Genomic DNA, 25,568 nt, shown 5'->3' with positions numbered 1-25,568 from the left:
CCATCCATCCATCCATCAATCCGTCCATCCATCCATCAGTCTGTCCATCCATCCATCCATCCATCCGTGCATTCATCCATCCATCCATCCATGCATCCATCCATCCATCCATCCATCCATCCGTTGTCGTCCACCTTTCAAGCTACTAAATCACTTTTGTTATGTAAACAGAGAGCCAGAACACAACAAAAGGTTCCTGTTTTCAGCTGAAACTGTTGTCTTGTAATCAGGGCCTTTTGTTTGTGTTATGTATACAGTATCCTTACAGTGCTTTAGAGTGTGAACCAAGTGCACAGCAAGATGTCAAAAGGAAAATGGAAATACATTATAGTCTGTGAGGGGCATCATTCATTTTTGAGGCTCTTGACAGCCACAGCCCCCCCGCAGTACTGGTACAAAAAAAAGGGAAAAAGTATAACAAAAATGGCTTCAGGGCTGCAGAGCCTCACAGCTGAGGGATAGAAAGAGGGGGCTGCAGAAAAACAAGCAGAGATGAAGGAGGGGAGGAGGAGATGGAGGGCAGTGTAGAACAGGGACCTACGATGGGTGATGGAGTGTGGACGAAGACTGAAAAAATAGGTAGTGTGAGAAATACTGAAGAAAACAGGGGGATGAGGGAATTAAAGGGGGAGGCTGAAGTCTGGCGCAGGATGATTGGGGGGAAATAAATGGGCAGGGTGAGAAAATGAGAAGAGAGGGGTGTGTGCATGAGTTTGGAGCATCCAAGAGGAGCAGCGACAGCTCCTGCACACAGCTCTCTACACCTCCAGTGATCCTTGAACCACCTCCACCTCCTGCTGCATTAACAGTCCTCTGAAAGCTTGCTCTCACTCCAAAGTCCTCAATGACGACAGCTTGGCCAGCCATCGAATTAATGTTGAAAAGTTACATGGACATCAATTGGCATGGTCGTCATTTTGGGGGCAATGGATGGGTAAAACAGACAGTTAGGGTTAGGGTTAGTCACTTTCTCTGTGAACATGGTACTAGCTTATTAGCGAGCTAATGAATTAGCGTCTTGCAAGGAAAGCATTTTGTGATGACCGAGCATTTGCCAATCCCTCATTCTTCTGAAGCTCCGCCTTCTAATCCAAATATGGTCACATCTGTCTCTCACAAGAAAGAAAAGAAAAAAAAAACACGATGATTTTACCAAAATGCCAAACCAAAGGCATCAGGACTGAAGACAAAACACAAACACAAAGAGTGTGACAACCACCGAAACAGGAACTGAGGTCAAACAGCTCAAAGGAACTGTAACAAAGGTCAATGTGTGATGTCATAAGGTCAATGTGTGATGTCATAAGGTGGATATTACTTTGGACTCGTCAGCTGAGCTGTCTGAGAGTGAATTGAAGTGAATTGAGACATTCAAAGATGCAGCAGTGTTCTTCTTTTACATCACTGTGACTACAGGGAGACTATCTACGGGTAGCCTAAAGGGACAAAATAGAATTCTGAGCATTCATTTGAGACCTTAATTTGCGATTAACTAGTTAATGCTGACAGCCCTGATTTAAACCCAAACCATGTTCTTTTCTTTAACCTGTCTGGATCCCTTTCTCCCTCCCGTCAGTGCCTGCACTTGATTGAGCTCTATGGGCTCTTCTTCACACGCTCCGTCTGTCTCTCTATCTTTTTCCCATCAGTCACACTTCTGCTCCTCCACTTCTTCTTCTCATTACCACATCCTACCCCCCTCCTCTCTCCGCCCCAGAGCAGCTCAGATTGTCTTTTTTTGTCACCGAGATGACGGCTGGTATCAGAGCCAGGAACAACAGCAGCGGCGGGGAAAGCTTTTTAATGCTTAATATGTTAAACCGAGCAGGAGATGAGAACTTGAGAGTGACATTTAGCAGTGTGTATTTGTCTTTCATCAGTCTGTCGGACGAGTGTGTGGAAACTGACGAGAACAGGGAACAAAAAACTCAAGCCAGAAGCTCCTTTTATCAAAGTCTGATATCATAAGCCTTTTGCATTCAACACCAATTGACCCTTGTTGGCTCTCTGATTGGTCCACTGACCCACCAATCGAGAAACTCCCTCTCATAGCAACCGACCTTTGGACATGCACCAATGGGTTTGGTGTATTGCTCAAGGGCACATCTGCAGTGCTCAGGAAGTGAACTGGCACCTCTCCAGCTACCAGACCAATGTCCAGACTTGGTCCGCACCAGGACAACTGGCCAACCTCCGGTTCACAACCAAGGTCCCTGCAGACTGAGCTACTGAGGCCCTACTACTGAGGCAGGGGCTTGCAAAAGTGTCAATCAGTTTATTTATTTTGTGTTCCTGAAATCCCACCGGTTTTCTTCACACATCACTGTTTTTAAATTCTAAATACAAATTCAGGTTTAGACACATAAAGCTATATTTGCAACCCAATGGCTGCACCTTTATGAAGTCAAATCTGCTGTTCTCATCCACACATGGTGAGAGATATGGCGGCTTGGCTCTGTGAGTGGTTCAATGCTATAAAAGGTCAATTATTTCCTCAACATAATCTAATTTAATGTCACACGTTCCTCCATATATTACCCAGATTTAGCGTGATGGTCGCAGTAAAGGTCAGTTTAATAGTGTGACATCACTGGACCTAATGACAGTATTTAGTCTTAGTGTTGATTAATCCAACAGCTGCTTGAGTCTTCTCTGTAAGAGCAACATGTTGCATTTGTCATGCATGGATCCAAATAATCGACATCAGTGTTGAGTCAGGGGAAGGAAACATGCAGAAATAGGTGATGCATTTATGCTAAAGATGTTCCAAACTCACACTGTTCAAGATAAAAGCGCACAGCCAGCGCTTTTCTGCCCATACAAATTGGTGGACACGGGGCCTAAACCTGTATTCATAATCAAAGTCTGATGTAAGAGTTATGAATTGGTATACAGCACACAATTACAGAAATAATGTCGGCTCTGGTGATTTGAAACCAACGGTGATGGAGCAAACTACTTAAGACTTCTATAATAGAGTTTGAAATGTTCCGTCAGCATCGACACCGGATAAATCCTGGAACAACACCTCTAAAAAGGCCAGGATGATTTATGGGGACTCTCCTGGTCTCTGCAGGACTCTGCTGGATCTTCACTCCAGCACTGATAAGCGAGTTGCTTTAATAATGTAAAATCTATTCATTATTAACACCAGCACGGCACCACATCCCTCTGTTGGTGTGTGCAAGTGTGTCATGATCTGGATCAAATGTGGGCCGGGTGCTTGGCATTTGAAGAAAAAGTCCACTTCACACACACACATTCGGATCGACACACACACACACACACTTGCACACACACACAGGTTCAGACCATTAATTCAATACATCCTGACCTTTTCAGAAAGTGACTTTAAAGACGTATGTATCTGTCGTTGTACACACAAATCCTCCCCCGTCTGCCCGCCTGTCACTTCACACTCACACCTCAGAGCGCTCAGCCCAGTTTGCAGGATTAGTGTTGCAGAAGCTTTGAAGCACATCCAGGGGAAATTAGATTTCAGCCTGTGAGACGTCCAACTAAAGGAATTATTCTAAGTTGTTTGCTAAGGTGTAACATCGTGTCCGACCACACCGTTTACATTTTGTTAAATGTTTTCTCTGGTGTTGTTTTTTTTGGATTTTTACTACCAAGCACAAATTGAATCTGTGAAGCTTCACAGGGATGAGCTTCTGATGCTTCCTGAGCCACGAAGAGAGAAGACATATAATGTTTACTCTGTAGGCACTCTCAGCAAATCTCATTTTGTCCAATATTTATGCCCAATAAATTCCTTCATGACCTTCCCAAAGTGCTCGATGTCGGTACACTAGGAACGTAAACATGATAGACATTATCTCTGCTAAACATCAGCATGTTTACAGTCATTATCAGCACCACAACAACAGCATTAACTCAAACCCTGCACTGCCTCGGCCTTAGGGTGCACTTACACTAGGACCGGTGACCCCGTACTGTTCTGAAGCACAATTGTTGCCCCCTCACCATTCCCCGGCTTGGTCTGCACTCTCACTGCTCCAGGACTAACCGGGTCTGAGCATCGTTACCTCTTGAACACAAAGTTATACAACACATGCATGGCTTTACATAATTATGAAGCGTGCTTAGTGACAGACAGACAGACGTGCAGTCGAGTCTACTTTACTGACATGTTAGTCATAAACAGACAGAACACTGGGATTTCTCCTGAACGAAGGCTGTCCATGTTGTGTGCCCGTGCATGAACTGTACCGTGCCGAAGCACACCTCTTCCAACAGTACCAGGGTCAAGGAAGTGTACAGAGCTTGAGCATAGATCGGAGCATTCACACTAGTCAAACGAACTGGACTTTTGGGGTGAAGCGTGCTTAGGCGCGGTACGGACTGCCTAGTCTAGTCAACACAAGATCCACAGATTATGGCAGGATCCCCTGACATGGTTTCCTGCTTCTCTGAACAAAATGTTACAAAAACTTGGTGAGACTTTCCCAGCCGACGTATCAGAGCAAAGCATGGAGCAAAGTTGTAGGACCCGGGAACTCAATCAAATTTCCCTGCGACTGCAAACCGAGGAAAGTGGCATGGGGGAGGAGGCCTAAAGAGGCAGCAGCTCATATGAAATAGTCAGGGAAATACTACAACACCTACCTGTCAGCTAGGTCACAAAAAGTAAACATACAGTAAAAAGTGTTAAAGCAAGATGTGTTTGTTTTCCATTCAGAGGATAGCAGCTGGAACTTCCCACAGAATAGAGAGAAGCAAAAGGAAATAAAAGCCTCCCCTTTAATAACAGAGTGATATGGAGCCAATGAAGTGTGGCCTGCATTAAGGTAAAAGGAGAATAAAATGATGTAATGTGATCGTGGTCGTTCTTGGCGCTGTTGGAAACAGTCGTGCGGAGCATGACTCCGGTGTTTCCTCCCACTCTCTGTCTGTAAATGAGCCCTGTTTAATATAAGACTTCATGAAACACTGATCCGCCTTCACATCTCCAGAGAGCAACGTGAGGGAGGGTTACATATGATCACACCATGCTGCACGCACACACACACACACACACACACACACACACACACACACACACACACACACACACACACACAATCTGCACAGCCAACCTAGGTACTTGGCGTTACAGGAACCGATCTCAGTTTGTACATGTTAAAGATCGAGTCTTCACACCAAACTAAGTCATGGAGTTCCACTAGGCTCTGTGCTTGGACCCATTCTTTTCACCTCATAAATGATTCCTCTCACATAACACATGTTGATGCGTCCCCACGAAAAGAGGTTATTGTCCTCCAAGAGGACAGCCCGGATTCGGGTCCAGCCTGTGGCTCCTTTCCCGCGTGTCATTACCCACTTTCTCTCTCTACCTTATTTCGGATTATATCCTGTCTCTCTAATAAAGGTCCAAAAGCATAAAATTGACAAAGTTTTTACAGACTTACAACTGATACAGATGACAGATTCTCTTTGTTCCTTTTTCAGAGAACCTGAGTTATTAATTTCTGTCAGGACCTAAAGATAATTTCAACCAAAATCTGAAAAAGTAGATCTGGAGGAAATGACCAACCCTGCCTTTATCTCTTGGATGGATTGATCACTGATTGATACTGTAAATCTGCCATGATTTAGTTTGATGTTGAGCAGCAAAACAGACATTTATCGGTAAAAACATTTGTAGGAACTGCTTCACATTTGCCACACAGGAAACTATAAAGTAGTCAAGATATTGTGGGTCTGTGATTTGCAGAATGTAAACATCGCCTGTTGCGCTCTGCAGCCTCGTCTGGGTCTCATTTATCCGCTCTATCTGCAGCTCAAACACGAAAACACCTTCATTCATCAAATCACCTTCTTCTCCGTCTTTACTCTCCCATATGTGAGCGCTGATAGCTCGCCTTCCTACATCTCTATTCACAGGCGATTGAGGGATTATTCTGTATCGCTCACAGGCTTGACACAGTGGCAAGTCATGACTCTGTGTGTGTGTGTGTGTGTGTGTGTGTGTATGTGTGTGTGTATGTCGAGCACGGTGATAACTCTTCAAAGCAGCGGAGCACAAACAAAAGCTCTTTATCAGCCCTCTGACAGCTCTGCCCTCCCTCTTGTTTGACTGATGCACACACGTTTTTCCTATTGTCCTTTCCTTCTTCCTCCTTTCCTCTGTACTTCTTCATCAAACTTAATCTCCGTACTTCTTCATCAAACTTAAGCCCAGATCGAGTCTCTCTTCAGGTCTGATTACATGAGACCAAGCTCTAAATAAAATTATTCCAACTGTAATCACTGAACTGAGAGCTGAGCTGTCTCTTCTTCTTCTTCTTCTTCTTCTCTCAGGAGAGCGCACTTCATTACCAGTATTTGATATGATATCAAACACACACACACACACATATCCGTCCTCCTGGTTCTTATCAGAGCGCTCTTCAAATGAACAGTCCTCACCTTCATTAACGTTGCAGCTCAGTGTCCCACGGATCATCATCATCTCATATCCTCTCATTACGGCTCCGTTTGACTGTCAAAGCTACAGGGACACGGTGTGCTTTTTATCCAATTCTGTATCACGAGTTGACTCAAAAGCTCCCTCCAGCATCTCATTCTGTCATCTCAAAACCAACATACCTGTCTTCTTAAAAGCTCTGTTTGTCCACTGTTTCATTGTCAGGTTTGCTTACAATCGTAGGCCTCTTTAAATGTGTGTTGGTGACTGTGCCTGCAGAGACCTGGTCCTCCCCTCCCTGGTTTTAACAATTGGTTGACTCAGGAAGTTTCTGGGCGGAAAGCTGGTGTGTTTTCCTCCAGCCAATGACAGCGCGCAGGTGAGTTTGGGAGTGGATAAATTCAGTGATTGGATGCCTACCAACCAGCGAATGTTGCTGGCGCGGATGTTGCGGGAAGGAGACCTCGGGGCAGACCCAGAATACGCTGGAGGGATTATATATCCCGTCTAGCCTGAGAACGCCTCGGAATCCCCCAGGAGGAGCAGGTTGCAGGATTTTGCACTTCGGCATCGGCTTCATTTTTCAAACCGGAGGTGGCCGCTTGGCACTGAGGCATAAAAACAAGCACGAGCTCTCTTCTTTTACATGCACTCTTAAATATTCACATATTTCTTCAACTGATTAAATTGTGTCAATTTGCAGCTTCTATTCATATCAAGAGTTTTATATTTGAAATATTTCTTTGGAGGGTTTGCCGTTAAAAAATATCACAGAGGGATCTGTGACTCACCCAGTATGGCCAGGACAGTGTTGTCCTTCAGGACCTCCATGGACCCCGAGCAGACGAAGTAGATGGCCTGCAGGGCGTCTCCCTGCCGGATGAGGAACTCGCCCGGAGCGCAGAAGGAGGTTCTGATGATGAGGGAGAGCGAGCGCAGGCAGCCCCGGCTGGCCGACTCGAACAGAGGCAGCTGGAGCAGCTCCTTGTTCAGGTGCATGGCGATGTCTGCCCTCAGCTCGTCTGGGAAGTCCTTCAGGAGCTGTGCAGAGAGGGGGTAGAATATGTTCTCTTTAACACTATCCTTCATCAGTGAAAAAATAAATCAACAAACATGATACTCGAGTGGAGAATCGATGGTTACACTCTCCATAAACAGTCCGTCATTCAAACACTCACCTCACTGACGTCGATCCCGTTGTTGACGGACCAGGTGGTCTGGAAACACTCCAGCATGCGTTGCTCCAGAGCTTTAGGCAGCCGGTGGACTCTGATGAAGTCCTTCAGGTCTTTGGTGCGGGTGTGATAGAGCGAGCGGCGAGAGTACATCCTCTGGATGATCGCCGTCACGTTTCCAAACACCACGGCGTGCATCAGTGCTGCACAAAGAGGACAAATACATCTTTTTATATTCACAGATAATGATGAACTAAAGGTCCAGATCCGACAGATTATTACTGGAGGAGTGTGAAGGAGATCAGCTTAAAGTACAGACACCCTCAGAGATCTTTGTGCTGCGATGAAACACTTCTGATTCATGATTTCCTTTTCTGTGTGGACTGCAGATCTCTCTCTAACTTTTATGCTAGTCTCTGCACTTCCACAGTCCACTGACGGTCAATATTTCAGGGTGAGCGCTCCTTCAGGCACGGTCAACGGCTGCACAGTTTTGGGGAAACTCTGGCTTTCCACCAGAGACACTTAAACTCAGAGATTAATGGCTCTATCCTCTCCTCTCTTGACTATTCTCTTTGTTCTGCTTCACTTTCCCAGAGTTCATGGACGACTCCACACACACTGAGGTTAAACTGTTATCAAGAAAAGTAATATATCAATTCCACATTTTTCTTCTGGTCAACAAATCCCAAAAAAATAACAAACCAACGTTTAAACCCGTCTTGCATTTCTTTCTAGTCTGCGAGAATGAGATTAAGGAACCCGTTGGCTGATCGGACTGCATATCCATACATGATACTTGTTAAACAGTTATTGCCACGTCCTGATAAGAAGTAAACAAATGCAGCAATACAACCGGACTAATGATGCGATAAATGGAGAGTTTTGCATTTAATTGTCAGATTGCATGAACAGTTTTATTTATTCATTTTGTAACAGAGAGAACAAAACGTGCTCAGCGGCTTGTTGATGTCCCATTTGCACCACGTAAAGAGCTAAGTGAGTTTTTCAGACTGTGAGGGGAAAGAGGAAACACTGACATGCATTCAGAATAGAAAAACTGAGGGAGAGTTGAGAAATGTTGAAGCGCAAACACACACACACACACACACACACACACACACACACACACACTTCTCACCTCCTATGAGCATGGTGCAGATGGAGAAGATCTTCTCGGAGTCCGTGTTGGCCGACACATTTCCAAACCCCACGCTGGTCAGACTGCTCAGAGCGAAGTACAGCGAGGTGACGTAGCTGCTCCTCATCGAGGGTCCTCCACCGAGCATCCCGAATCCTCCTCCCCCGCTGCCCGTCCCCGACACGGCCTCCCCTCCCGACACGTTCCCGTAATGTTGGCTGGAGTTCCAGGAGCTCTGCGCGGTGACCTCTGACCCCGACACGTTCCACTGGCTGCTGTTGGCGGAGATGCTGCTGACTGTGGAGGACACCAGGGTGGTGAGGGGGGACAGGAAGTACGGGGAGCCTAGGCGCTTGGCCAGCTCATGGAGCCAACCTGAGACAGAGAGAGAGAGAGAGAGAGAGAGAGAGAGAGAGAGAGAGAGAGAGAGAACAATCAATCAGAGAGGCAGCTGAGTTTAACTAAAGACAGGATATAACAAGATAAATTTATCGTTTTATTACAACTCATTATCCCACAAAACACAAGCGTTACATTTTGACCTCCAGCTCTTATAAAAGTCCTGCTGAAGCCAGTAATTGGCTGCTGCTCGAAATCTCACCGACAAACAAATCTCGACAAAAAGATTTTAGCTCTGTTGCTGCGGCATTCACACTTTGCAAAAAACTTTCAACCTGCGACTTGCTTCTTCTTCTTCTTCTTCAGTATCTACAGTACAAATGATGTGTGAGCTGCAAGCTGCCTCCACAGGAGCTGCACTGGACTGTGGGGTTCACAATGTGGATGTTACTTATTCTGCTTTGCAAATTCAGTGAATCCAGGCTTAAAATGCAAATCGTCCCGTCTGAAACGTTTAAAAAAAAAAAAAAAATCACATTTAAACTGCTCCCACAAACGGAGAAATCATTAATAAGGAATATGAATCAAGTCCTCTGCTCTACAGAGCGCAAGAGAGGAAAGTATGACGAGTAGGAAGATGAATTATTTAAAAAAAAAAAAAAGTATTTGTGTGAATGAGTGAGAGGCCGAGCTGAGCTCCTGACAGCAGAACTCCACGAATCCAAGAAAGACTGCAAGAGAGGGAATATGAATAATACAACATGGATGCATCCATTCATTGATCTCTGCCATCACACACTCACAGGCAAGCTGCTTTGACCTTATGTGTGAGTGTGTGTGTGACAGTGAGCGCAGCCTGCCAGCATAAATAAGCAGAGGTGCCAGTCGAGCAGAGTTCCTCTCGGCAGCTAAACCAACAACATTAGAGGATTTAACACCTGAGTAGTTTCCTAATTACTTTGTCATTAGTAGAACTTAACCTCCACACCCCCAGAGGAAATGTTGTGGACCTGACTTAGACTTTATATCGGATGCACGGCTATGCCTAATGCTCAAAGTAAATAAATAAATAAAACAAGAGTGCTGTTTTTCTAAAGGCACAGGGAACGTGCAGATATTACTGATGTTGTTTTCAGAGCGCGCTGTAATGAAGTATGAATGATGAGATAAAGGAGCGTGTGCCTTCATTGTTTCCGTTCATTACATTTAAATAAATCAGTGTGAGGGTGTCTGGGCTCAGCCTTTAGAGAGAGGTTGAGGAGCTCGGACATCCGGCGGGAGCTCAGAGTAGAGCCGCTGCCCCTTCACATCGAAAAGGAGCCAGTTGAGGTGGATCTGATCAGGATGCTTCCTGGTCCAACGGGGAGGAGACCCAGAGGCAGACCCAGAGCTGGATGGAGGGATTATATATGCCTTCTGGCCGGCGCTGGGAACGCCTTAGGATCCTCCAGGAGGAGCTTGAAACTTTGCTGGGGAGAGGGACACCTGGGGCAACTTGCTTAGCCTGCTGCCACCGCGAACCGGCCCGGGGAAGTTTGAGCTCAGCTGGTTTTAAAATTGACGGCAATGACGAGCCATGTTAGCGATTTGTGTTTATGTGCAGGCTGTCCTACATCAGCTTAGTGCATGACCCATTTTTAGCCCTTTGTTTACGTGATGGGTCCTCATAACGGAGGATGTTACCAGCTGTGATGTCCCTAAGGTCCAGAAATGAGAGGAGAAAACAATATAACATCATTTATGACTGGTATTAAACAGTATCAAAATATTAGACATTATGACAGCTTGAAGGATTGAAGTCAGGATTTGTTGAGCAGGTAGTTTGGATTTTATGGTGGGTACTTCAAAGGTGTTGAGCACTGATGCCATACTTATTCATAGAGAATGAAGCTACTCCTTGTGATGCATGGATGTACATTTTGTCTCACTCAAAGCTCAGAAGTATTCATCCATCGAGTGTTAGGGAGGCGGCTCACAGAGTTTCAGAGGAGCCTCTCTGTCGCTGTCCGAGGTGCTGACTTCTCCTCCGTCTAAAAGAGTTCACTGCACCCTTTGTGAGCTGTCCGTGGTCCTGAACTCCTGTCTTCAACCGTTCGCAACATCGGTCAGATCTTTAAGATTTATTCATGGGCATGTTGTGCCTTTAATGGAGAGACAGGACAGTGGATAGAGTTGGAGCCGCAGGTGAGATGCGAACCTGGGCCGCCCGCGTGGAAGGACCACAGCCTCTGTACATGGGGCGCGCTAACCACTGCGCCCCCAGCGCCCCATTTTTTGATTAAATGGTAAATGGACTTGAGCTTGTGTAGTGCTGTTCTAGTCTTCAAACTTGTCCTGTTTTAATCCATAACATGTCTCCCAAGAGTTCAATGATCATTTAGACGGTAAATAATGAGGGGGAACAATCGTGCATATTTAGATTAAGAACATCTGTTAACATTATGTTTTACATTACCTTAGGGATGCATTTAAGAATCTTACTGAAACAGTACTGATATGATGGGTTATGTTTTGACCTTTCCATTGACTCCAATAAAAACGGCACCAACGTCTGGCTCCAGTGCAGAATCCCGATCACTTCCTGACCCTTACTTTTTAAGTTCTAGTGTTGTCAATGATCCCCAGGTGAGGACGTTAAAAACCAACAATGAATTGATCTTTTTATTTGACCAAAGTAGACACAAGTATGGCTTTGAGGTCTTCTTCCTCTGCGCTCACATCAAATATTAACAACACATAAATGAGTCACAGCGCTGTTTGTGGTGACATTAAGATGAAACGGCCCCGCGAGTTTATTCCAGGTCAAAACATCCTCCCTGTGCCATGAGAAAACTACACAAATATCAATCCACAGCCAAAAATAGCCCCCACGGTTTACTCTCTACAAACTCATTTCCTAAGCAGCTCGGACGTTGTGTAAATAAAAAAACATACTGGGAGCGTTCGATGATGACTGCTGCATGAGTCTACAGGTGCAGCTACTATGGCTCCACTGCCCTTGAATCATTGATAGCCCTGCAGATATGAAACTGTACATCTCCCACGTATCAGCCAATAGAGTGACGGACAGGCGGCGCGGTGAAGCAGATGTCAGACCTGTGTTTGTGTCACAGAAAGGTCAGCCTGCAGACAGATCTTCGGTGTCTCCTGGACTCTCCCTGTCCGCCTGAACAGTAAATCAAGGAGCTGCAGACATGAATTAACTGCAGTGAGCCTGTCTGTCTTTGTGTGGTTTGCAGAAAGGATAATGATCGGTAGGCTGGTACAATCGATGAGGGGGAGAGAGAGAGAGAGAGAGAGAGAGAGTGGAGAAGCAACAGGAGCTACGTCTCTAAGCAGTTTAAAACATGCTCATTTGCATCAACAAGCTTGTGTCAGTGTGTGTTTTTGTGCTGCGCTGATAGAATGAAATAAAAGCAGCACAAAAAGGGCAGCTCTTCACCACAGGATTAGAGTTAGCTCCCGTGGAACCAGCCGTCTGTTTGTATGTGCTAACCACTTTATCAGATCGTGTGCCAGGGTTTCATGTCGCCCGCAGGATTCAAGATTCTCCGCTGAGAGACCTTTGTAGGAAAATCGACAAAGCTGAGTCTTATTAAAAGCAAGAGTCCTGCTGCACACTGAGACATGCAGGGCGGCATTATTCTGACAGACGTCGCTCTGCCGAGGTCAGAAATGTGGCATGTAAGGTCTGTGCTTCAACAAGACGAGGTAGGAGAACATGCATAAAAAGCTAAAGTATGGAATGTAAAAATTCACATTAGACTAGAGTAAAAAAAAAAAAAAATTACATAAGAAGTAATTTAACGTGCATTAGGGAACCCTTAAATCATTCTCTGAGGACGGAGCTAACTGTATAATTGAGAAGAGCAATAAAGTCTCCAATCTTTTCCAACTGTGACGCAGTGGATTTGCTCAATTTACCCAAATGAAATTCTGCTGCCTGGCACTGGAGGGAAATTTAGTGTGCACAGAGTGACAGTTAGAAACTCGAGTGAAATCAAAGCTGTGTGTTAAAAGCTCTCCAGTCGGAGAAAATGGACAATAAAAGCTGCTTCAAAAACTAAATTTAGATCTGAGGGGCGCACACTTTCCTGCAAACACCTAAAGGGAATGTTTGATTACACAAATTTTTTTTTAAAAATGTGGCAACAAGTCGTGTTATTGAAAACATATCCTAACAGTTGTTTGTCCCAATGTCTGCGTGGAAGACTTATGCTGCATTCATGTGCTCCTCGATAGGATAGGATAAGAAAGACGGTAAAGCTGGCTACAGCCCAAGGTGTCACATTTCAAACCCATTCAACTCCCTCAGTCGTCGCCATCATCGAAAAGCTGAACTCTTCCCCGTCACAGCAGGGCGAGCGGAGGTCATTTGAGCTCAGCTTTCTCTGCCGTACTCGGGTAGACGTGGAGCACCTCCAGCGGCGGTGAAGTGCTTTGAGTTCAGGCTGATTGAACAGTAAAGGTAGAGTACACACAGGGAGCTAGGGAGGCGCTGGATTGGTTCTTTTCATCCAGACCTCTCGGCAGTGATAGGTCAGAGTTTATAAAGGATGACAGCAGCGAGAGATGACGGCTGTTTTCAATCCTTTTCAGAGAACATGATTTAATGATTGCTATCGTAGTGTAAAGACTGCTTTAACAAAAAGTGTACGCCAGTTAAAATGACCAACCCTACCTTTACGTTTATGTACTTTCCAACACTGTGTGGATGTAAAGAGTTTTCACCAACCTATATCCCAGGAGCCAGGACTCTCGATCTCCTTGCGGCCGATGAAGTACCAGACGCAGGCCATCCAGTGAGCCAGCAGAGCGAACATGGACATCAGCAGAGTGAGAACCACGGCGCTGTACTGCGAGTACCGCTCCAGCTTCTGCAGCAGCCGCAGCAACCGCAGCAGCCGAACTGTCTTCAGCAGGTGGACTCCAAAATACTGGACACATAGACACACAGCACATCAATCCTCACAAACCTGCAGCAGTTAGGTACAAAGGAACGGGTCTGCAAACGTCGTTATGTCCTGAAAGGAATGCGATCTTTTAATCATTTGTGAGCTGACAGTTTAATTCATGCATCTTTTTGCCATTATTCCGGTGAAATCTAACATTTTCCTACTCCAAATGAGTCTGAATCCTCTTCATCTGCATGGCTGTGAAGTCATTTAGCTGCAGTTTGAATCATCTTTTACGATTCTGAGCATGAAAAACACAAACTAACGCGACCTGCAGAATGTGCAGACAGGCTCTGTGCCATTTGTTTGTTTGAGGAGCATCACTTTGGATGAAATGCGGCTCTGATAAAACTCACAAGGGAGCGTGTGACATTACACATTAATTCTCTCTTTCTGCCAATTTGACTGGTTGCCAACAGTGTGTTAGTGTGCATCGAGAACGCAGGAGTCTGAGCGCAGGGAAGTGAAGACGCCTCGTGTCGCACACACTTTCACTGGTCACATTCTGTTTGCTCTCTTTGTGGCTGTAGACACACAGAAAGACACCCGGAGGTGACTCACCACGCTGACGTTGAAAGCATACAGCAGGTCGAAGGGCAGGGCGGCGATGAGGTCGACAAAGAGCCAGGTGGTGACGTAGTGGACGCAGATGGAGCGGGCGTCGTACACGACCTGACCCGACGTGCTCACGAAGGTGGTTCGAAAGTTCAGCAAAATGTCTGCAGAGGAGGACAGGGAAGAAGACAATTCAGCCGGAGGCGACGACAAGACAAACGATGAAGAATAACGTGCAGAGCAAAGCTTCATGTCTACATCATTATCAGAGTGTCTGACCACATTACAGAAAGGATCATTACAGCGATGCGCCTTTTCTTTTTAAGAGAGGAAGGGTTTTATTTCAACTGTTTTGCAGTGTTCTCTTTAAATCCACCAGACTCCATGCACGCTAAAAGCTATAACTTGACATCACAGAACAACAGAGTGACTGTCCTACCAACGCCTAAATCTGTTGGTCACGTTGCTGCAGGAGCTGGGGATCAAACCCCTGACCTTCCGACTCTACCACTGAGCCACAGCCGCCCCTTCATGAGCATGCTTCAGAAAACATTCTCCAAACACACACACACAAACTCTCTAGGCTTTGTGTGGCAGAGAAAGGAAATAAAAAATGAAATCTTTGTGATTCCTTATCTGTCCCTTCAGGGTCTGTTTTGAAAATGACTTCATTGGTAATCTATTGTTAAGGTCACTTCATGCCGTGGATTCATTTAGTACCTGCAGGTAGATACTGATTTCCAATGTCTTGGTAAAATATGAAACCAAAAGGATTATGAACAGTTAAAGATCCCCTCCAGACACTGGCCATGTTGGTTTGGAAGAACAATATGAGCCTGATGAAGTTTAATTACCAAGTTTAAAACGATCTAAAGTACATCTATACATCAATACATGATGATAAAACTGTTTGAAAAATGGAATTGCAGGATGAACTACCACTATTTGTGATGTTTGTTCACTGGCAGTTTGAAGGTAAAACTTCAGACTGGAAACTTGAGTACTGGATTAAAAGTTTATTCTGCAGCTTTAACGGCTGTATCATTATTCTCAGAGTTAAATATACCCTATCAAAGGGGGTCCACGGAGTCTTGTTTTTGACCCTGACAGGCTCCGATTGTCTGACAACACAACAGAACGGATCCTAACAGAGGGCTTGCTGTCGAGGAGAACAGCTGTTTAAGAATAAGACAAATGGACGAGCAACTCCTGCGGTGTGTCGATGTGTTTAAAGTCTTAATAAGAGTCTTTAGGATGTCATTAATACATCCAAAAAGCAGCTTATTAACAGGAAGGAAAAGAACAATCTGAAGCCTGGTTGCACTTTTCAATACGCGCTCGTTCGCTCTGTGGACGTATTGATAAACAGGCCGGCCCATTAGTTCTAACAAATGGGATATCGACTGACAGGAGTCGGCCATTAAAGTGCGGGTGGCTCGTCTAATTTCATTGCATAAGTTTATTGATGGAGGGCGTGTGTGCAGACTTTCCCATTAACTTTCATTGAAGAGCACGCTGACAAGTTTCCTTGGCGGGGAACGAGAGGCGTGTCGTTTTGTAGGAAATGAGTTAAATGAGACATAATGGTCACTTTAAAATGGCTCATATCCTTTCACTGCAGTGAATGCATCATTAAGAAACTTCTAACTTCACTTTAATTATGAGCTATGAACAACTGAGATACAGGCTGACCTAAGAGCCGAGTTTTTCTGGAGTTTATTAAGCCATGAGTACCCTCACCTTAAAGAGGAAGCCAGGTGTTTTCAAGCCTTGTCCTTGTTCTTCTTACATGTTTGGTTTGGAAGTGGAAAAAACATTCAAAAGCTTCACTAGATTGCTTCATCCTGCAGCAGTGAAACGGCAGAAACTGAACTATTGGATCACTGTAGATCCATTAACCTTTTTTTTGCCTCTAACAGGCTGCAAAGTGGTGCTGTGGTTAGTGCTGTTGCCTATCAGCGAGGAGGTTCCTGGTTTGAATCCCCGTCTGACAGGAGCCTCTCTGTGTGGAGTTTGCATGTTCTCCCCATGCATGTGTGGGTTTTCTCTGGGTACTCCGGCTTCCTCCCACAGTCCAAAGACATGCTCGTTAGGTTAACTGGTGACTCTAAATTGTCCATAGGTGTGAATGTGAGTGTGGCTGGCTGTCTGTCTCTATATGTCAGAGCTTTGGTTGGGTTAGGGATCGGCTCCAGCCCCCCGTGACCCGAATGGGAAAAGTGGTAAGGATAACGGATGGAAGGAAGTTGTCAGGATCCCTACAGAAGACAACGTTTTAGTTTAAGAGTCACGTGCTTTTTCAAAACCAACTAAATTTGATAAAATGCATCTTTTCATGGACACCAGACTCCTTTGACAAAAACATTTTAACGTGCAGAACACGTTGAAGGAGTTGCTTGTCTACCCGTGTCTCTGTTGGCTCGACATCATAATCAAAAGAGCGCCGTGTAGAGTGACTTTAAAGAACGGTACGTCCTCTTACCTAATATAAACAGGATCTCCACGAGGATGTCACTGACGCTGGGTGGATTCCGGGAGGCACTGCTGCTCCCTTCATCCCGCCCCCCTACCACTGTGAAACACACGTTATAGGGCACGGTGACGGCCACGTAAAACGTAGCCAGCAGAATCAGCCAATCCCAGCCGGCCTTGAAGGTCCCGTAGTGGAGGAGGATGAAGCGAGACTTCTGGATGGCTGCGACCTTGTACTCTGGGATCGGAGGTTTCTCTCCGAACATGTTCTGGATTAGAAGACAGGGAAAGAGGGGTTAACCATACTCTTTATTTGGATCCATCTTTACCCACAATACACACCTGTGAACCAACATAGCTCTTGACAGATCTCTTTCAATCTTCAGGAAAAGTTTTACAAGATGTTGAGAAACTTTTGCAGACTGGCCTAAAATCAGAGAAACTTTGCCAGAGATCCTGAGAAACTTTGCCAGAGATCCTGAGAAACTTTGCCAGAGATATTGACAGACTTTGCCAGAGATCCTGACAAACTCTGCCAGAGATCCTGAGAAACTCTGCCAGAGATCCTGAGAAACTTTGTCAGAGATCCTGAGAAACGTTGCCAGAGATCCTGAGAAACTTTGCCAGAGATCGTGACCAAATTTGCCAGAGATCCTGACAGACTTTGCCAGAGATCCTGAGAAACGTTGCCAGAGATCCTGAGAAACTCTGCCAGAGATCCTGAGAAACTTTGCCAGAGATCCTGAGAAACTTTGCCAGAGATCCTGAGAAACTTTGTCAGAGATCCTGAGAAACTTTGCCAGAGATCCTGAGAAATTTTGCCAGAGATATTGACAGACTTTGCCAGAGATCCTGAGAAACTCTGCCAGAGATCCTCAGAAACTTTGCCAGAGATCCTGAGAAACTTTGCCAGAGATCCTGAGAAACGTTGCCAGAGATCCTGACCAAATTTGCCAGAGATCCTGAGAAATGTTGCCAGAGATCCTGAGAAACTCTGCCAGAGATCCTGACAAACTTTGTCAGAGATCCTGACAAACTTTGCCAGAGACACCGAGAGATGCAAAAAGCACTTTTGTCTACACTGTAAAACGAAATCAATATTTGCAGCAATCCTCGGTAGAGCCGTTTTTATACGACACAATAAATGTGCTATAAAGTATCAGCATGCTATTCCTTTCATTTGAACTTCAAGTCACAAAAACAGGAAAGAAAAAAAACACAATTTAGATCAGCCCAAGAAAATGGAGCACCAGACTCAAGGTCTGTATCTTGCCAGTTTGGTTCAAGAAACCGACTTGGGAAGTAATTAATCAAAATCCTTTTTTAACTTTTTATTCCACCTTGATAAAAATGTCTTTGAAGAAAGTGGAACTGTCTTCAAAACAGTTTTGTTGTTGTTGAAAAACCTGTCGGGGCTTTAAAGTTTGGATTCCACTTTTATTTGTCCTTCAGGAGAAACACATCGTTTCCCTCTGTGACTTTAACAGATGCAAAAGTAAAACATGATTTGACGAGAGGGAGTCTGGGACCAGTTTGGAAACAAAACATCTTATTTCTCCAAAATAATCTCCTGAAATGTGGAACAATAAACCCTTTACTGTTAATGTAAACTGATGCAGAGGAACTCACATTGTTGATCTTGAGCTTGCTCTTGTCCTGTTTCTGCAGGTGTCCCGACAGGTGATAGAGAACGGCTCTGCTGCGGCGTCGGTTAGTATTGAATCCTGGAGGCCGAGTGACCTGATGAACCTTCAGACCGGTTTCCTCGTCTGTGGAGGAGAGGACATGATGAGATATAATACAGTCCACAATGCAGAGTCACTATTTAACAACGCTGCCCTGGTACTGAAAGGTGCAACCAGTATGGAAGGAAGCGTCTAAAACCTGCATTCTGTATCATGTCCAGCAGGGGGTGCCTCCAATCGCTGCAAAAATAACTCGTCTTTGAGTAAATGGGTCTAATTTTTTCCCCAGTCAACATCTTCTTAACACTTTATGGTCTCAATCTGTAGTTTCCAGTATTCTTTAATACAACACGATGTTCATTTTTTAAAACTCTAGCACACTTTTGCTGACTTTGGCCACGCCTTCTTTATGCCTCAGCTCCCCCTTCCCCTCCTGCCATCACATTTTACCCGCCACTTCCTGTTTCACCAGCAAGTATCTGTGAGACAGAGCGGCAGACGAGTGAGGTTGTGAAATTTAACACTTGACCCTAATGTATGTGCAAACTAAAAAACAACTAAGTAATTTGTACTGAATAACATATCCGATTAAAGGCCAGTCAGTGAGATGTGTAGTGAGTGAGATGATAAAGTGACCTTACTATATGATCAGACATTAAGGAAACATGCTATGTTGAAGTGCTGGCTTCTCTGACAACAATGCAGCAGCCAGTATGTCCTCCTTCTAACTTTAGATTCTGCTCCTGAATGCTCTGGATTTGTTTGGACCAGAGAAGGTAAGCGGTTTTAAGGCACCCCCACACGACCGTTATGGACGGCCCTTGGTTTGCCAGATATGAGACCAGTTATCAGGTCAAACCAACAGGTGTTGCAGCGATGGAAGCAGGCAAGAGAACTGGTTCAGATAGAAGTGATTGTACCCGACCTAAAAAGCCTCTGCATGTTTCTAATAAGCTCCACGAGCAGAAACGTGCTCAAACTAGGATCAATATTGGAGATGCTTTTGAAAAATGGAGAGAGGTTAGAACGCAGAAAGGTTTACAGACCGATGCAGAGCTGGCTAAACACTGAAGCTTCAGTGTCCACCACATGGCAACCTGCGTGAGTATCGACTCTAGAGAGGAGGGGGCGGAGGGAGACAGCTCTCTACAATGTTTAGAATTTGGACTGCAGTACCCATTTTAAACACTAGGTGTCAGATTTACATACTGCTCCTTTAATTCTTATGGTGTCGCTTACTAAGCCTTGAATTGTCCCAGATCAGCCTGGAAGCAGTGCTATGATAATGATTCTGCAGTTTCATGTGAAAACTTGAACACAAAAGCACTAACACAACACAAAAAAACAGCATCTGAGCTTCACACCCTGGCTGTGATGTCGGGGGAAATGCCTCCATGTGAGGACTTCTTTTACCTCAGTGTCGTCATGTTGCCTGACACCAAAGCTTCCTTGACCCCGGAGAGAAACTTGATGGCCAAAATATTCAGGAGGATTAAAAGCATTACTCGTATATCTCAGATCATCTGAAGCCCCACAGCTTCAGGAGCATCAAAATCTCTAAAAAAGTTTTTTATGCTCGATTGTATGAGAGTAGAATGGACTTTATTTTAGCCTGCAGCTCCTCCGTGCCAGTTTCTTTATTCTGTGTACACATGCTGCTCTAGTCTGTGAGTAAATATTTGATATGATATTGACTTGCCGTCTGCCTTTGTGGCCCTTTATTGACTAAACTAGGAGCTCTTTATGGGGAGTTTCATAATCTGGGCTGAGATCCAGATCTCTATTTACAGAACAGAATCAATAACAATGGCTGCACATGTTGAAAAAAACATCCCCCTCAAGTCATCCTCTTTTAAAATTATCGAATAAGTGAAAGATTACATCAGGTGAAGCCTTGAATGCAAAAGAGGACAAAAAGCACAGATTGATGACACAGAAGCTTAAGAAGATATTTCCATCAAGACAGAAAATCTTTTTCTTCTTCGCTTCATTTCCATTTTACATTTCCTGTCATGATTGCTCCTCTGTCTGGCTCTAATATGATGTCATGCTCGGCAAATACCCACCCCTGTAACCGAATCATTTCATTCCCGGCCTGTAAATTTGATTTGTGCTCCGTATTCAGGGCGGCTTCGCTGGAACTGTTCAACTCTGTCTCTGCAGCGATGAAAGACGTATTTAGTCTCTTCACTTCAGGAGAAGAAGAAACACTGGGAAAAAAACTCTTCATCAATTAAAGGCCTGCATTCAAAACCTTACTCAAGTTCAAGAAGGAAAGTAAGACCACCAAAAACAGACTCTGTAGCCTCGTTGAAATGGCGAGCAGGCACGACCAATCCTATAAGGCCCTGACGCACCAAGCAGACCCCATCGTCGCCTCTCATCTTGGCCAAAAAGTTGCACACACCGCAAAGACTAGAGCCGACGGCCAACCACCACGTACGTTCTGCTCATGCATGAGAGGAAATAACTCTCTGTGCCAGCAGGGGGCGGTAGTCCGTTGTTATGATACGAGAAGACCATTTTCACACCGCTGTCGCTCACCACTCGTATTATAGGTAGCCTACTAATGGAGAATAATGTCTGATTAAAAGTTGAAAATGGCGCTGGCGTTGTCAGCCCTTGGTCTTTTAGTGGGAAAAGAAAAGAAGAGGCGGAGAAGACCAATAAGGAGAAACCGCACTAATGGGTGAAAGCATGAAAACAAATGAAACCTCCAAACAGCAAATCAGAGAGATTCACCCCCCCCCCCCCCCCCCCCCCCGGGATCAAAAGTCTCACTCTACCATGAAAAGAAAAGTTGGCATCTCTGCTCTCTGTTTGTTTTTAAATCTACTTTTCATGTTAAACTGTGTTCTGACAGTTTAGCAATCAACGTCTCCTCTTTTTAATTTGTTTTTATGTCCTCTGTGACAGCAATTCCGGCCTTTTCCCCGCCGCCTCAGTCACTCCACATCATTCTCAGTAACCCACTCTCTGCTTGGAAAAAGGCGAGTCACGCTGAGCTGAGTGCTAAAGTGAGCCGCTCAGCCCATCAGCAGCATCCCACTGGGCAGCACACGCAGGTAAATGTGATTTTACGTGTCGATTCACTGCGTTGTAAATGTCACCGTCTTTTCCTCCCTACGTTTTACTTTTTGTTCGGCACTTTTATTTTTTCCCTCACATCCGTAAGTGTTTCATTTGATTAGAAAGCTGCATGTTCTCTGAGTGGATTGTGTCACGTCCACTTTGATTTCTCCCTCTCTCGTCTGTTTTGTGATTTGTGCTCCGCCCCCTGCTGTTTGCACTGCGACCAGACCTTGTTAGCTTCGTTTAAAAAAGCTAATAACTCATGCATGGTGTTAAAAAAAAAAAAACCAGCAAGAATATATAAAAGCGAACTTCAGTCATTAGAGCTGTTTAAGTCGATGAGACATTCAGCCAACCGAGAGAGAGTCGGCAAGTGGATGGAAAATGGGTAAATTATTTCAAGTAGGAGCTCTTTCCTTCGCTGGCAGCCACTCTTTAAAAAAAAGAAAACTTTAAACATGCCGCTTGATTTAAAGAGTCTTTATTAATGTGCTTCTCTCCGTCTTTCCACACCGACTGTATTCATCTCTTCTCTGAGGTAACCTTCACTATGTGCTTGAAACTGGATTCAGGAGTTTTTGAATGTGTGAAGTAAACCAAGTATTCAATGTTCTCAGGAAGGGCGTGTGCAGGATTTCAAAATGTTTGAAAAGTAATGAAGACATTTACTTCACAGACTGAACAAGAAGCTCAGCTGGTGGACCCATGGTGAGAGTCTCTCTGTAAGCAGGTGGCAAGCCTCAGCTTTTATATTGTGGAGATTATGTAACAATCAAGACCACAACTCCCATGATCCAAAGTTTACAAACTACATCTTTTTGATTGAAAAGAAGACAGGACTTGCCCACTCAGCGTTCTTAATATCAGAGTCAAACCACCATCAGTGGAGCTGGTTTATCTCACCTGTGTCTGGTCCCTGCTCCGGGTCCTGGTCCTTCTTCTTGTCCGAGATGTCTTTGTGGGACACGAGGAACAGAACCACCTCGCCCTTTTCATTCTTTATGGGGACAATGTCCAGAAGACACCAGAACTGTGTACCTGAAGAGAAAACACATAAACGCAATCAGAGCATCTTTTCACTCCTGTGTTTGAGGATTGCACGTAAAAAAAAAGGATTCTCAGGTGTTGTCTTTGTTCTTCTTTTGGACTGATGTAGATTAATGCAAACATTTCACCTTGGAGAGGAAGGTCCTATGTGGAAGATATGCTGCGTGTGAGTCAGTCAGTGAGACTTATTTCTTTACTTGTGTTTTGGTGCATTTTCTGAAACTGATGATGTCGACAAAACCCACTTTGACTTAAAAAGAGAGGATCAGAAATGAAATGCATCAAGAGTGAATCCAGGGAAAAGATGAAAGAAGAGCAAAATGGAGGCACTGACTTCTGTGTGCGTCAGTGAAACCGTTTTTTCTATGTCATTCACTAAAATAAATATTTCCTGACCAGTTGAGATAGATCTTTTCTCTGAATTTCTCCATGTGTGACTTCACTCTGGAGTACTCTGAGCCTGCAGCCATAATGAGTTTGTGTTCATTCACAGCTTCTTTAAAAAAGACGCTTCTGCTCTGCTGCCTCTGCCCTCAGTATTCCCAAAGAGGAGCTGCAGTGTGCCGTGTGGAGAGGGAGGTTTCTGGATGTATAGATTCCCTTTAAAGCTCCTGGAGGACTCAACTGGGAAGCAGAACACCACAGAGAACATGAAAACATGAGATTCTCCGGGCTGCATTTCCAATGAATCATCCGGGCTCTGGTCATATATGCTGCAACAGCCAAACATGCATCTTTGAAACCATTTTGTTAATATCTTATCGTTAAGAGGAGTGCAGAAAGCATTTTAAAATCAGAGGAATCTGTGAACATGTTTGTTCCAAACTGTGCAAAGAAGATTTAAGGTCAAAATCAACTGTCTGACGAGCAGCTTGGTTTGAGAAGCGTTTTCTTTTTTCTTCAGTAAAATAATTTATTTATATTTTTGGGTAGCTTTTCAAATGTGAAATGAGTTGCTCTCCACACACTATAAAAACTGAACTGTTAAATCGGTCATGATTTGTCGTCATGTGAGGAGTCTCTCACATTTTCAAAATCGTTAATTTACTAGCTGTGTGTTTTTATTTTGAAATAAAGTAAGGCCTTTCCTGTAGAGTGAAGGTTAGGACAGGAAGTTAAGCAAACAGGAAGTGGTTAGGGATCCCAAAGTGAGGTCAAACAGCTCAAAGGAACGGTAACAAAGGTCAATGTGTGATGTCATAAGGTGGATATTACTTTGGACTCGTCAGCTGAGCTGTCTGAGAGTTTGTTAAAGTGAATTGAGACATTCAAAGATGCATCAGTGTTCTTCTTTTACATCACCGAGACTACAGGGAGACACTGAGGACGACTATCTACGGTGAGCCTGAAGGGACAAAATAGCATGAGATTAATCGTGATTAACTAGTTAATGCTGACCGTCCTATAGTTTGAATAGTTTGTTACTTGTTACTCATTCATGAAGGTTAAGAACAGTGGAGTTGTCCTCAAGAACCTGCTGTAAGCGTCAGTTTGTTGTCATTCTGTAAGCATGAGAAATACATTGTGAACAAGTTTGCACTGCACAGTAGCAGTAGTGGACACATAATGAGGCTATAAATCCTCAGTATAATAGGATTTAGACTACAGTGAGCTGATCTGAGGCATAGTAAAACCACTATAACACACAAAGTGGGATAAAAAGTCCCACTGTGGAGCTCGATGTCACAGAGGAAGAAGACTCATCCAACTGCAGCTGCACAGGCATAAAAGTTTCAGGTCATTTAAAGGTCACATATGATGCAGAATACTCTTCCCTCTGTTTCTCTAACTCTAATATGTGTCTCTAGTCTGTCTACAAACTCCCCAATCATGAGAAAAGTCCATCCTCTCCGTCTTTTGCCTGCTCCACTTTTCAGAAAAGAGGCCGTTTGGAGATTTTCCCTTCATGACATCACAAAGGGCAGTAGCCCCTCCCCCAGGTGGGTGACACTCCCACAGCTAGGTGTTTGTTCTGCCCTCTGAGTCTGCCTTCTCACCGTAAACAATAGGGCATGGAGCGAGAAAGCCCGAGACACCCAAGCCCTTCCAGAGAGGGGGCGTGGTCAGACACAGCTCATTTACATTTAAAGGTACAGACACAGAAACAACCTGTTCTGAGCAGGGCTGAAATAGAGGGGTTTATAGGCATGATCAAATACAGGATCAGAGTGGATTTAGAACAAGAAACTTCACACACATGTTTTGGGGAGCTCTTAGACTTATTTAAACTGGTTGAAGAGGAGGAGGATATGTGACCTTTAAAGACTGTTTAGTTCTTTTCATGGCATCCGTTGACCATTAGAAACTTGTTAAATACTGGATACCTTGTCCCTAAATTAAGGTTATGAATCAATGCCTCCTGCTGACTGCTGAATAAAGGCAGTTAATTCAACCTGTTTTCTGTTACTCATCTGTAATCTCTGATACGTGACTTTGTGTGTCGATGACTTTTGCACTTTACATTCTGTTCCCTCAGGAGATCATGGCTGTAAATAATTCATTCAAACAAGAGGGAGGATTGCATCACTAAAAACATAAACCAATGCTGAGGCTGGTTTGTCCCCTTTTGACTGAAACACAATGGAAACAAAAACAGCTGGAGTACACACACACACACACACACACACACACACACACACACACACACACACACACACACACACACACACACACACACACACACACACACACACACACACA

At 44.5% G+C, this 25,568-nt stretch overlaps 1 protein-coding gene across 1 annotated transcript in view; it reads right to left on the bottom strand.

Moving 5' to 3' along the window:
* The window catches only part of kcnh3 (potassium voltage-gated channel, subfamily H (eag-related), member 3), a 134,144-nt gene that overhangs the window by 12,295 nt on the left and 96,281 nt on the right, over positions 1 to 25,568 (bottom strand). Inside the window, exons 3-10 of the mRNA XM_061053657.1 lie at positions 22,725 to 22,859; positions 18,694 to 18,833; positions 17,075 to 17,333; positions 14,599 to 14,756; positions 13,818 to 14,019; positions 8,744 to 9,118; positions 7,606 to 7,805; positions 7,219 to 7,468 (exon numbers count right to left, since the gene is read on the bottom strand). Coding sequence (XP_060909640.1) covers positions 7,219 to 7,468; positions 7,606 to 7,805; positions 8,744 to 9,118; positions 13,818 to 14,019; positions 14,599 to 14,756; positions 17,075 to 17,333; positions 18,694 to 18,833; positions 22,725 to 22,859 — 1,719 coding nt within the window. The remainder of the gene's footprint in view (positions 1 to 7,218; positions 7,469 to 7,605; positions 7,806 to 8,743; positions 9,119 to 13,817; positions 14,020 to 14,598; positions 14,757 to 17,074; positions 17,334 to 18,693; positions 18,834 to 22,724; positions 22,860 to 25,568) is intronic.

Source organism: Labrus mixtus, chromosome 13 (assembly GCF_963584025.1).
Source record: "Labrus mixtus chromosome 13, fLabMix1.1, whole genome shotgun sequence".
Classification (NCBI taxonomy): Eukaryota; Metazoa; Chordata; class Actinopteri; order Labriformes; family Labridae; genus Labrus; species Labrus mixtus.
The sequence above is the reverse complement of the archived record's forward strand: the minus strand, read 5'-3'. Positions and strand labels throughout refer to the sequence as shown.